Source organism: Ranitomeya variabilis, chromosome 6, assembly GCF_051348905.1.
Source record: "Ranitomeya variabilis isolate aRanVar5 chromosome 6, aRanVar5.hap1, whole genome shotgun sequence".
Taxonomy (NCBI): Eukaryota; Metazoa; Chordata; class Amphibia; order Anura; family Dendrobatidae; genus Ranitomeya; species Ranitomeya variabilis.
The window spans coordinates 137,477,242-137,491,439 of record NC_135237.1 but is presented as its reverse complement, the minus strand read 5'-3'; the positions used below and the strand labels follow the sequence as shown (position 1 = coordinate 137,491,439).

Sequence of the window (14,198 nt, the reverse complement as noted above, 5' to 3'; positions counted from 1 at the left end):
CCCCACACAGGGATCGGGTCGGGTTTCATGAGAAGCTGACTTTGCCAAAAGTCGGCGACTTATGAAAATGAACGATCCGTTTCGCTCAACCCTACTTATGACCATGTGATATTTCAGTTTTCTTTTTTACTAAATTTGCAAAATTACTAAATTTCAGTTTTTTCAGTCAAGATGGGGTGCAGAGTGGACATTAATGTGAAAAAAAAACTTTTTTGAATTTACCAAATGGTTGCAATGAAACAAAGAGTGAAAAATTTAAAGGGGTCTGAATACTTTCCGTACCCACTGTCTATATTATATGGACACTGTCACAGCAGCAGTTGTTAATCTTTTACTTGGGCATACTATGACCGTATTATTCCAACACAATATGGCGATATTATGTATTAGTAGACTGGCAATATTATTTAAGCACAGATAGACAGCATTATTTAGGCATAATATTCAGGTGTTAGTGGAGCACTGTCGATAATATATTTATATTATGATGCCTAGTATACCAGTAATTATATGAGCACCATATGGAGGTAATACTGAAACATTATAGATGTTATGATTGGGGGGTGTATCTTAGTAATATTTAAATGCACTTGCAATATTATCAAAGCACAGCATGACAGTATTATATAAGCACAGTATGGAGGTAGTATTGAAACATGATAGACAGACAGAGACAGACAAGTAAATAAAAAATAAATATATAGATAATACAGATAAAGGATAGGTATAAGATAGATAGGTATAGGTAGATGATACTGAAAACATTTGGAAGCAACACCACATCTTAAGTGAAAAAATGCTTTAATAGCTCATCACACGACGTTTCAGCTCCATGTGTGAACTTTTTTCAAGCTAGCCAAAATATCGCATGATGGGCTATTAAAACAACATTTTTTCACTTGCGATGTTGTGCTACTTCCAAATTTTTTTCAATATAATAAGGACTGGTATGTTACTGGGAGACTTTCACCCAATTTTGCTGGTGCTGCTTTTGTCTTTTTTCTTCTAGATAGATAATAGATCATAGGAGGTAGTATTGGAACACGATAGAGAAAAAATATTTTGGAGCCTTTTTAGGCAATATTATGTGAGCAGTGTATGTATTATTTATGCACTGTAGGAAGGTGCTACGTGGGCACTATAGATAATATACTCCGGTGCCTTGTATAGCAGTATTTCTTATGGTGATATCATTTGATTCTCATATTCTTTCAAGCACAGTCTGGAGACATTATCTGAATCCTGGGCCACAGACATATTTCGGTATTCCATGATGATATAATTTTAGTACTATGTGGAGCTATTGGTGATGGCATTATTATTTGGCAGTGCTTGGCGGTGTTATTATTTGGGCAGTACTTGGAGGGATTAATATTGGGCAGTGTTTGGCAAGATTATTATTATTTGGCAGGGCTTTGTTCTAAGACCTGGACAGGTAAGCGGTGCTGCCTTTTCTCTGCTGGTTTCTTGAATTTTTGGAGGATTTTAGTCCTCTTTTGTGGCTTTGCTAATAGTTTAGTGATAGGACTTGCAAGTGAGGGGATCCTTGACGTGGATTGCGAGCTTGCGTATTTTGGACAAAATATCGACCAATACTTCACTTTTTTTATGTATTTTGTGCCCTATATTGTTCAGGGTGCAGCCATGCGCAACACTTTTAGTCTTGTATACAGGTGTGTTCACACTGGGATGCATTGAGAGTGTGCTGACCAGCCCGCCTAATCGAATAGTAGGGGCGTGACTAATAGGCTGAGAACCAGACAATATGCATTTCCTTTATGTGAACAGTGTCCTATATAGGCCTTTATTGTGCAAATATATACTGGGCAGTCACCCCCTCCATGAATGGGTATGCGGTCAGTGGCTGTTCATCTAGTATTTTGCACCTGTGTTGACATCTTGCTTTATGGGCTGGCTGCATCCTGTAGTGCATTTGTTCTAAGATCTGGGCAGGTAAGTTGTGCTGCCTTTTTTCTATGTATTGCGCAGTGCTTGGAGGGATTATTATTGATCAGTGCTTGGAGGGATTATTATTGATCAGTGCTTGGAGGGATTGTTATTGGGAAGTGCTTGGCGGGATTATTATTGGGGCAGTGCTTGGAGGGATGATTATTGGGCAGTGCTTAGAGGGATTGTTATTGGGCAGTGCTTGGTGGGATTATTATTGGGCAGTGCTTGGTGGGATTATTATTGATCAGTGCTTGGCGGGATTGTTATTGGGCAGTGCTTGGCGGGATTGTTATTGGGCAGTGCTTGGCGGGATTGTTATTGGGCAGTGCTTGGCGGGATTATTATTGGGGCAGTGCTTGGAGGGATTGTTATTGGGCAGTGCTTGGTGGGATTATTATTGGGCAGTGCTTGGAGGGATTATTATTGGGGCAGTGCTTGGAGGGATTATTATTGATCAGTGCTTAGAGGGATTGTTATTGGGCAGTGCTTGGAGGAATTGCTATTGGGCAGTGCTTGGCGGGATTGTTATTGGGCAGTGCTTGGAGGAATTGCTATTGGGCAGTGCTTGGCGGGATTGTTATTGGGCAGTGCTTGGCGGGATTATTATTGGGCAGTGCTTGGCGGGATTATTATTGGGCAGTGCTTGGAGGGATTATTATTGGGGCAGTGCTTGGAGGGATTATTATTGATCAGTGCTTAGAGGGATTGTTATTGGGCAGTGCTTGGAGGAATTGCTATTGGGCAGTGCTTGGCGGGATTGTTATTGGGCAGTGCTTGGCGGGATTATTATTGGGCAGTGCTTGGAGGGATTATTATTGGGCAGTGCTTGGCGGAATTATTATGGGGCAGTGCTTGGCGGGATTGTTATTGGGCAGTGCTTGGCGGGATTATTATTGATCAGTGCTTGGCGGGATTGTTATTGGGCAGTGCTTGGCGGGATTATTATTGATCAGTGCTTGGCGGGATTATTATTGGGCAGTGCTTGGAGGGATTATTATTGGGAAGTGCTTGGAGGGATTATTATTGGGCAGTGCTTGGCGGGATTATTATTGGGCAGTGCTTGGCGGGATTATTATTGGGCAGTGCTTGGCGGGATTATTATTGGGCAGTGCTTGGCGGGATTATTATTGGGCAGTGCTTGGTGGAATTATTATTGGGCAGTGCTTGGTGGAATTATTATTGGGCAGTGCTTGGTGGATTATTGGGCAGTGCTTGGCGGGATTATTAAACCCATTAGACAATGTATCTTTTCCAATCAGCCCCATAGACGATGATTAGCACAGTAGGGCAGATGTGTACCCAGCGCTCCAGTACAGGGCGGTGTGGCACCTTTATATTATCTTCCCATAATAATACAAAGCACGGTGCTGGCCACATGCCCCCAGTGCTGGCCACATGCCCCCAGTGCTGGCCACATGCCCCCCGTGCTGGCCACATGCCCCCCGTGCTACAGCAGAACAGCTTCACCAGTGACTTGGAAAGTAACCCGGCAGCAGACGAGCGTCAGCTACGATGCTGTGAGCGCCAGCTAGCCAGGAAGGATAACATTGTCAATAAAGTTATTGAGAAAAAACTAATTGATCTCCAGCGGCCAGACACGTTCGATGTTGAGTAAGTATGGCGGGCGATACCACTTCGAAGAAAGGAGGGGGCGTGCAGACACACGTGATCATGTACGCCCTATGCGAACAGCTAGCTGTTACTTGTACCACCCCTATGAATAAGCTGTGGATGGTTTGTTCCCGGGTGTGGGCAGCGCTTCCGGTCTCACCGCTCCACTCAGTCACTTGGTGTGACCGGTGCGTGCAGCGCTTAGTGGTCGCCGTGTCAGACGCATCGTGTGCCAGGAGTCGCCAACATGGCCGAGCCCAAGGAGAGAAGCCTGGACGACTTCTTCGCCAAAAGAGACAAGAAAAAGAAGAAAGAGAAGGGCGGCTCTGGCGGCGCGGCCGGGGGCAAGGGGCCAGCGAGGCCGGCGGACGGGGCACAGTCTACGCTAACGTCACTGAGTGCGCCTGCCAAGAGCTTCAGGAAGGAGAAGTCCGGCAGGAGCGAGGCGCAGGAGGCTCAGCAGGAGAAGGTAGGAGACGGCACGTGTGGGCGCAGCCGGCGGCAGTGTGGATGTCCTCCGCCGAGCGCCTCCTGCTTCCTGTCTCCCCCTACCTGCACGGGAGGAGCGCGGAGCTGGTCGCTTCTGGTCGGCCTCCCCTGATCTGGGCACACGGCCTCACACGTCACGGCTGCTCTGTCAGATGAGACGGATTTCAGTCATCTGTGGGGGGTTTATACTCGCATGTAAGCCCCTCACAGTAGACCAATGGCTGCTGACCCCGCCGATATCGACGGTGTGTCTGATTATGCACGTCTGATTTTGGAACACCAATCACATCGTTCTCTCAGACGCAAAACCTCGGCCAGTGTGACTGCCAGCGGCTTCTCATGGGGAACAGGAGCGATCTGCTGAGCAAGCACATCTGTGTATGGGAGAGATGGCCGGATGATGAGCGTCCATCTGACGGCCCTGTCTATGTACGGGAGAGATGGCCGGATGATGAGCGTTCATCTGATGGCCCCATCTGTGTATGGGAGAGATGGCCGGATGATGAGCGTTCATCTGATGGCCCCGTCTGTGTATGGGAGAGATGGCCGGATGATGAGCGTTCATCTGATGGCCCCGTCTGTGTACGGGAGAGATGGCCGGATGATGAGCATTCATCTGATGGCCCCGTCTGTGTACGGGAGAGATGGCCGGATGATGAGCATTCATCTGACGGCCCCGTAGTGTGCGGGAGAGATGGCTGAATGATGAGCGTTCATCTGATGGCCCCGTCTGTGTACGGGAGAGATGGCCGGATGATGAGCGTTCATCTGACGGCCCCGTAGTGTGCGGGAGAGATGGCTGAATGATGAGTGTTCATCTGATGGCCCCGTCTGTGTATGGGAGAGATGGCTGGATGATGAACGTTCATCTGACGGCTCCATCTGTGTAGGTGAGAGATGGCTGTTTTAGTGATAAGCTCAGATAGCATGGAGGAGGGAAGAGAAAAAAAATATTTCTTGAAGATATGTTAAGTTTCTTACATTCGCTTGTACTATTGATTTATGCAGAGTTTGTTAAAGAACATCTTGTATGTTTGCATACACCTGCCAGTATGAAGTATATATGTGTGGGTTCATGTGTAGACGAGTATGACAATGCTTTATCTCTGTTATGGTGCAGAGCTTGAAATCTTTTAGCTGCAGTATCTAGTCTTAATCATGCTCAGGCTAATGTGGTAAGAGATTCAGACCTCTGTAAGAATGTATTGGTTAATTGGCAAACCGTTAATTTTGCCTTTGACTTAAAGGTGTTGTTTCCTTTCAATTAAGTTTCTTCCTGGCTGCAATTATAAAGCAATAATTCGCGCTGTACTCCCCTTCGCCAGATCCACCAGCCAGACTCTTGCCACTGGTCCTGATGCCTTGCGTTGGCTGCAGCGTTGACGGGGGCACCCTATCTAGACCGGCACAGCTATTGAGCTGGCTAATTGGCTGTCTCGCTGTCTGTGATGTCAACACCGCAGTAGAGATTTCCTGGTGGATCTGGGGTAAGAGGGTTTGTTTTATAACAGAGTGCAGCTAGGGTAGAAACTTATTTGAAGGGAAACAACCCCTTCAGGTCATTTTATGCAGGTGAAAATACAGTTTCCTTAGGCCAGGTGCCCACGATCTGGAACTAGCAGCGCTTTGGATGCGGCGCATGTTTGCTGCGTCCAAAGCGCTGTCATCTATTGAGCGCAGGTAAATCCACATGTGTTCTCTGAACCATGCGGATTTACTGCATTCAATACAGTCTGGTGGTGAAATTTCTCTTGCGGAGATTAGTGTCTCCACAAGAGAGATTGACATGTTGCGGTCTGGAAAGACGTGCTGCATGTCCGTCTCCGCAGGTAATCCGCGGGCGTCTGTTGGCGCATATTGTGCATGGGATTTCTTGAAATTCCATTTACTATGCTGTAACATCTGAATGCTGCGGGTTTGATGCTGCATAAGCACTTAGCGTCAAACCCGCAGCAACTCTGGATCGTGGGCACATACTTTTAGGGTCTACAAAAGAGAACTTTTTCTAATCCTGCCCTTCTCTTTGGATATCATCCTGTCTGCTATGAGCATGGCTGTGAAGGTCTTACCCTCCACTCAACAGACAAACTGATGTGATATATACCAACAATCATACTCCTATAGATGGGGAGTACTACTTTAACTTGCTTTGAGTCTCTCCTAGTTTTTTTGCAGTGTTAATGTGTATCATGTCTCTTTGTAGCATGATGATGAATGGAAAGAATTTGAGCAAAAAGAAGTTGACTACAGTGGTCTGAGGCTTCAGTCATTGCAAATAAGGTAATGTCCTGCTGAATTCTGTCTTATAGACTCAAAACACTTATGGGAGCAAAGGATAATTTTTTTCTGTAGAGGTTTTACAGGGAGCCTGTCACCCCCCCTTCCCCAGGCGTTTGTAACTGAAAGAGCCATCTTGTGCAGCACTAATGCTGCATTCTGACAAGGTGGCTCTTTTAGTTCTTGCTCCTGCTACTGCTGAAAGAATCGTTTATCAAATTTATCCCTCATACCTCGAAATTGCGACGGGGGCAGGTCTTTCCCCCCCTAACACAGACGCACCACAGCCGTCACTCAGGGCCTCTGTGCTCCGGGAGCAGCCTCCTCTTCCTTCATTAGCGTCCTCGGCACCTGCGCTGTAAGTTCGAAGGGCAGCGCAACTGCACATGCCCCCCCAAAAACCCGCAGTTGCGCTGCCCTTCGAACTTACAGCGCAGGCGCCAGAGACGCTAATGAAGAGGAGGTGAAGCCCGGTGCGCAGAGGCCCTGAGTGATGGCTGTGATGTCTGTCTTAGGGGGGGAAAGACCTGCACTCCGGGCGATTTCAGCGTATGAGGGACAAATTTGATAAATGATTCTTTCAGCAGTGGCAGGAACAAGAACTAAAAGAGCCACCTTGTCAGAATGCAGCATTAGTGCTGCCCAAGGTGGCTCTTTCAGTTACAAACGCCTGGGGGCGGGGAGACGGGTTCCCTTTAATGATCTAGTCACTTATGCAAACATACCCTCAGCACCTCTAATTGAAAAGTATTATTTGTAGCTGGTAACTTAATTTAAGTAGTTCTATGGTTTCAGAAGCGCCTGTCCCCAAATGCATTTTGTTTATAAAAAAAAATAAAAAACAAGAAAAAAAAAAACCTCTTTACTCATGCTCCCCCCAGTCCATCGATGTCTCTGATGCTTCCGTCCGCAGCACTGACGTCACGTCTGCAGTAGTACCATCCATGTGTCGTCCTTGTTGTGGACAATACCAGACACTGGGAGCAGCGGCGGAGTCTCAGAGCTGGAGCTAGGGAGACTGTTTCAGTAAAGCACAGTTCGACAAAAATAAACAAACACTTTGCATGGGTACACGCTTTCTGATACCTAAAAACCCCCTTTAACTCCTTTCTACCGTCGGACGGAATAGTACGTCCGATGGCAGTACCCCCGCTTTGATGTGGGCTCCGGCGGTGAGCCCGTATCAAAGCCGGGACATGTCAGTTGTTTTGAACAGCTGACATGTGCCTGCAATAGGCGTGGGTGGAATCATGATCCACCCATACCTATTAACTAGTTAAATGCCGCTGTCAAACTCTGACAGTGGCATTTAACAAGCGCATCTGGCTGGAAATACACGCACCGGTGACCAGGTCATCAGTGCGTCGGCATGACAACCAGAGGTCTCAAGCCTCTATGGTTGTTGCTGCCAGATTGCTGTGAGCACCACCTTGTGCTACATAGAGACGATCTGAGCATCACCTCTATGTAGCAGAGCAAATCAAGTTGTGCCAGCTTCTAGCCTGCCATGGAGTAAAAAAAAAAAAAAAAGTTTTTAAAAATGAGAAATACAAAAATTCAAATCACCTCCCTTTCACCCCATTCAAAATAAAAAAAAAAAAAATCAAACCTACACATATTTGGTATCGGCACGTTCAGAATCGCCCGATCTATCAATAAAAAAAGGATTAACCTGATTGCCAAACGGTGTAGTGATAAAAAAAAAATAAATAAAAATGCCAGAATTACTTTTCTTTTGGTCGCCGCAACATTGCATTAAAATACAATAACGGGCGATCAAAAGATCGTGTCTGCACCAAAATAGAATTATTAAAAACGTCAGCTCGGCACGAAAAACATAATCCCTCACCCAACCCCAGATCACGGGTTTCTTTTTTTGACGTGCACAATAAGGCCTTCATATACCGTGCCTTCTGTAAAGTGTCATTTTTTTCTGCTTGTAGTAATGAAAAGGAAGATGATGAATATGAAAAAAAGGAAGAACAGGGTGCAGATTGGGAAGAAGCTGGAGGCTATGGCTCAGACAAGACTTCGGGTCCTTGGAATAAAACTGCTCCTGCTCAAGCTCCTATAAGTGTTGGTATGTGCCATTTGCATTTTTTCCATAATTATCGAAAATAAGTGTCTGAAAAATGTGAAGAAAAGAAAAACTTAATTTCTCATTTAGATTTCGAACTGGTTCACTACATCTCCCTTTTCCAGACCTCTGTGATTTGATACATTCCATTCCTGAGTGAGAGGTGTAAATGTTTTGTATGGTGTAGTCCACAAATGTATTGGATCCTCAGTGCTGGTTACTTATTGTAGATGCTCTTATTTTCTGATTCTTTGCTTTTCATTTTGTCATAAAATTCTGATCCATCCCGTTTTCTTTCTTCTCAGTTTCAGAAGTTGCAGAGCCCGCACAGCCCTCTGGTGTATATAGACCACCTGCTGCCAGAATGTCTGCTCCACAGAAAAAACCACAAGGTCCACCTGAAATTTTTAGTGATACCCAGTTTCCATCTCTACAAGCCACTGCCAAGCATATAGAATCTCGCAGGCAAGTAGCTAAACATGACACCTCCTGTAGGGTTTTACGTTTGCAATATGTGAGTGTGTTAACCCGTGTAGTCGTGGCATGGAACGTTATTGTATTTTGTGTATGGTAGACCGGGTATAAATCTGTAGATATTCTTCACAGCATTATAAAATAACATTTGTAGATGTTCCTGGATCCATTGAATTAAAAATAATGTACACCTTCTGGGGCATTTAAGCCCGCTACATACTGTGTGCCTTCTGTGTTATTCAGCGCCATTTAAAAGGTTTCAGTCGGCATTGGTGACTGGGTGCCTACTGAAGGCACACAATACTGCCCTCTGGTACCTTAGGCTTCATAGGATATCAGTAATTTTCCTATATAATAAAGTGATCAAATGATTGCTCATGTTCACGGCCTTAGGGGCCTAAAAAAGAAAACCAAAGAGCAAGAATATAAATAACTAAGGGGCCCTTATAAATTAACAACCAGAATAACCAAAACCCTTAAAACATCTTTACCCAATGGTATGAACTAGGATATAAACTGGTGTTCATGTAGTGTGTAATCTTATGTTCACACTGGCCACTGAACCGAAAAAAACAAACAAAGACAGAAGCATGATTAAATACCCTGCAGTAAATAGCATAGTGCAAATAATATACGGTGACTGTAATTGGGACAGTCTTAATGCTAATATTAAAAACCTTACCGTTTGTCAAGTGACATGCATGTAGATAAGGACTGAGCCCAACTAGTGGACACACAGCCGAGGGAAACCACATCAATATAATGCCCAGCTCAAAGGAAAGGCAGGCCACACCTTTATATGCACATTTTGCAAACTGGCTGAAAAAAAAAAATGGTATGAACTGGGATATAAACTGGTGTGCATGCAGCATATAAAGGTGTTAGGACTGTCCCAATTACGGTCACCGTGAAGTGGTGGGATGGCTTTCGCATTTTTTGATTTAAAAAAAAAAGTTAACTACGGTAAGTACCGTATATTTTCATGCACGATCATTTATTTACTGCAGTGTATTTAATCATTATGTTTCTCTTTGGTTTTATCCTTAAGTAGTGTATTAAAAACAAGGCTCTACAAAACAATAGTTAACAAGGGCTAAAATTCGAAAAGGTAAATGCAATGGGGGTAATGAGAAAGCAATGTTGGTACGTGGGAAGTGAAATGGGAGCTAATATAGTCTTAAAATCTCCCTTCCTAACCGCAGAGGATGATACCCTAGGACAGAGGTGTCAAACTGCATTCCTCGAGGGCCGCCAACAGGTTGTTTTCAGGATTTCCTTAGCATTCCACAAGGTGCTGGAATCATTCTGTGCAGGTGATTAAATTATCACCTGTGCAATACAAGGAAATCCTGAAAACATGACCTGTTGGCGGCCCTCGAGGAATGCAGTTTGACACCTCTGCCCTAGGATTTGGCGCCCCTGCACAATATGGAGTGTTCCTGAGTGACCCTATTGTAAAGCTGCTATGGTCACTAAACAAAACCCCAAAAGTGCTCAAGGAATTTGTAAATTCTGTGGTTAGAAGACTGAAACCCACAGGGGAGTCTGAGCAAATGTCCGCAGACACACAAGCAAACAATAAATGGAAAAATACATTTATTGTGTATTGAATCGTCATTTATTATTGATTATGCATAGTATCAATAATACAAAGGTGAAAAAATGTATTAGATGTCAGTTAATGGACTGAAAAAGAATAAGTAAAAAATACAAAAAGATCAAATCGCCCTCTGTTTCCAATCCAAAAATGAATTGTATCTATTTTTTTTAAAAAAAATCTTCTCACATGGCATAGTCAGATAAAAAGCAATCCGAGTTGTAAGGTCCCCAAAATTGTTACCGCTAAAACCTTAGCTTGTGCCGCAAGAAAACACTCTTCCTGTAATACCATAATTGTACAATTATACCTTGCAAATAACACTATGAAGGTAAGTGAAATAGCAAAGTTGGGTAGTAGTTTCACTACATTATATAGAAACATTAATGGTGTCATTTAGAACAATTCATCCCACAATAAACCAGCCCTCACACAGCTATGTCGACAGACAAAAACTTATGGCTCTGCAAGGGGAGATAAAAAAAAAAAAATTGGTAATGGTGGGAAGGGTGAAGGCTCATCTCCATTTTGCCAACCTGATTAAGATTACATCAGAGTTCAGGAGAAGGGAAGCATTATAAACTCTTATCAGAACTAGTTCGCTGACACTCACTGGTAACTCATTCTTCAGCTATGTACAGTGATTCATATCAGCTGTAGAAGCCATAACATAGAAAATGTTATAATAAAATAGTTTTGTCCAGAAATACATTCATTTAAAAAAAAAAATGCCTCTGAAGGTGTCCATGTCATTTCACCGGGGGTTTCCCACTACATTTTAACTAAAGAGTATTTGGCACAGAAGGTGGGGTGGGGGGTGTTAATGAAATGATGCTAAAAAATAAATAAATCCTGAACTGTCCTCTCTGAGGAGCGCTGTGACCCGGCGATCAGTATAGTCATACAGCTAACTACATGGCGCGTGTGCCTAATGTTGATACTTAGCACCTGTATAAAATGGTAAGGATAATGATCCTGTCTGATGAGACCTTGTACCACCGGCATCTGTTCTATGTGCAAAACTTTAATACCTTCTGTATTGATTTATTTTATAAACTAGGGATAAAGAAATGGAGAAGACTTTTGAAATTGTAAAACATAAAAACCGTGCCAGAGAAGAAGCTTCAAAGAATCAGGCCGTTCAGCTTCAGCTAGACAACCAGTACGCGGTTCTTGGTGAACAATAAATCCGCAAAAACATTTACCACAACCTTTGTGAACTTGCCCATAAGGAAAACAAACTACAGCTGTTGGACTTGAGATCATCTGAACTGTCTGATCTTCTCCGCTGCGCACTGGATGGAACAGATGACTGGATCCTCCAACGTTCCAAATTTAAAAACTTTCCTTTTTGTTTTTCTCTTGCTGAACCCCTTCCTCCCACCCCAAACCCTCTTGCTTTATTTTTTTTTGTCTTAGAATATGGGAACACATGAGGCTGTGGGAATTGAACAAGAATTTTGTTGTAAACGTTACACATCTAAAGTGGAGAATGGAAAAAAAAAAGCAGCTTTCAGTAGTTATTAAAATCTTTTTATGCTGAGCCTTCACCAAGGTTGACTACCTCAGTTTTGCTATGCCCATAGTAGACACCATGTGGACGACCATCTTACACCAACCAGAGATTGTACGTTTGTTTCAAATGCTGTATTGGGACTAGAAGTGGAGGGGTTGCCAGATTTCCCTTTCCGTTTTGGTACACCTACTGAGACAAGATCACTTCACCTTTTCACATCGCCTGCTTCATGTGTCAATCAGTTAAGTGACCTTAAAGGGATTTAGTGTAGACCATTTAATGGCTTCTTTATAGTTTTTCTGTAGATTGGCAACTGATACACGGGTCTTAATATCTAGTGCAAAGCTGTAGTTTGTTGTGATATTTTGTCTATTCAGGACATTTATGAAGCTCCGCTGCCTAAGTTTCTATCTCTAGCTCTGCCGTCTGGCTCTGGCTTGTTTCTGCTACATAGTGGCTAAAAGGGAATTGCAGGGTCCCATGCATCATTGACAGATTCTTTAAAATTACTGAACTATCCTCTTGATTAGCTTATGAATATAAGATTGGTGTGATCCAACTTGGCATCCTACTAATCCTCTTTTATTACTCGCTAACGCTTATCCCATTAACATTGGCACTGATCTAATGCTGATAGCATATCCTAAGACTGGGTTTTAAAGGCCTAGGTAACCCCTTAAGTATTCTCATTCAGAGTATATACCTGGTATTGAAATTGTGAACGTTCTGAATACTTGAAATTTGTGAGTTTCTGAATTCAAAGATAGAATTTTGTGACATGTTTTTCTTGTGCTGTTCAATGTTGGACAAGAGCTTGACCTAGCTACTTTACTTGGGGTGTTCTGATTTTAAAGGGATAGTCCACTCTCAGATATTAGCATTCATTATATGGTTACTTCACAGTGCCATTATCAACGAAAGCTGGAACCCTGGCAAAATCATAAACGTGTAATAGGGATTGAGGTTATAATTTTATAAGGACGCTAACATAAAATTCTTGTGGTGCAGTTGAGTACAGTTAGTCTATACAGAGTCAGTTCAGGCTTGGCACAGGCTGGGTGTAGTGCTCAGTATTTCTGATATCTAACCTAATGTTCTGTTTTAAGACCGTTTTATAGGGTGACTTAATTTACTAAGACACTATATTGGTAATAAGGTGATAACATACAGTCATAAATTGTACAAGGGTTTATCTGGACTGGTTACTTAGAGCTGTAATCCCTATCACAGGTCAAGTCTTCATCTAGACGGTCTCCAGGACTGTCACTGAGTGAGCGTGTATCCCAGTGCTTGGTTTAGTGTGCCGTTTCAACTAAGGGCAGACATGTTGAAAATTTTATGTGTGGGTTTGCACAGGCAAAATCCAGAAGTTTACAGTAGCAGGTATGGGGATGAGATGTTATAAATCTTATGTGCAAGTTGTTATTCTTTGAACTGTGAATGAGATGATCCACTAGATTAATGTTACTCTTTCTAAAAAAAAAAAATGTAGTCTGCTTCTCCAGCACAATCTGCTTGATTTTTGTCTACTACTATTAGAACACCATTTTATATATACCAGTTTTCTGGTTGATGGGTTATGTTGAATGTGTCTCACCGTAGGACTTCTATTAGTGTCTCCGTCGTTACTTTTCTTTCTAAAAGGTTTAGTCTGCAACAAGTAAATGTAGGGACGCCACAGCATAAAGGATGGTCACTATTCAGAGTTTCTAACAGACAACTTTAGCTGTTTAATGCAGGTATATAATTTATAGAAGAAAAAGCTGAAAAGGTTATTTATGTGGAATGTGTGAAAGACTGCAAGAGTTTCCTTACCTATAGTATATTTCAAGATTTTTTTTTTTTAACCAACTCTGATTTACATCTTAAAGAACTGTTACAAAACGTGAATCTATAGGGTTTTTTTATCATGCTGTGTGATGGGGAGAGTGGACTGTCCATAAAGAGGGTCTTAGGCATGGATTGGGTAAGAAGACGACCTTAATAAAACTATGAAATATGTATATGTAGCCTCCTGTTTGATTTACAATATGTAAGAATCCCTAAAAATATTCTGATTGTTAAAGGGGTTGTGATTATAACTAAGGGTTCACTGACTGTTCTCAATTTACTGGAAATTCATCAAAATGTAGCTGTCTATGTTGGAGAGGCCGAGGGGGTGGATACTGCCATTCTATCAACTACCCACACGTTGATTTTAGTGGATG

The 14,198-nt window shown here is 43.0% G+C and overlaps 1 protein-coding gene across 1 annotated transcript; it reads left to right on the top strand.

The window, feature by feature from the left end:
• The first annotated feature begins 3,691 nt into the window (after nucleotides 1–3,691).
• Nucleotides 3,692–13,992, top strand: CDV3 (CDV3 homolog). The gene is made up of 5 exons (XM_077269046.1): nucleotides 3,692–4,030; nucleotides 6,254–6,330; nucleotides 8,271–8,407; nucleotides 8,710–8,869; nucleotides 11,536–13,992. The coding sequence occupies exons 1-5, from the start codon at nucleotides 3,809–3,811 to the stop codon at nucleotides 11,660–11,662; spliced, it is 723 nt and encodes a 240-aa protein (XP_077125161.1). The 5' UTR covers nucleotides 3,692–3,808; the 3' UTR covers nucleotides 11,663–13,992.
• The last annotated feature ends 206 nt before the right edge of the window (nucleotides 13,993–14,198 follow it).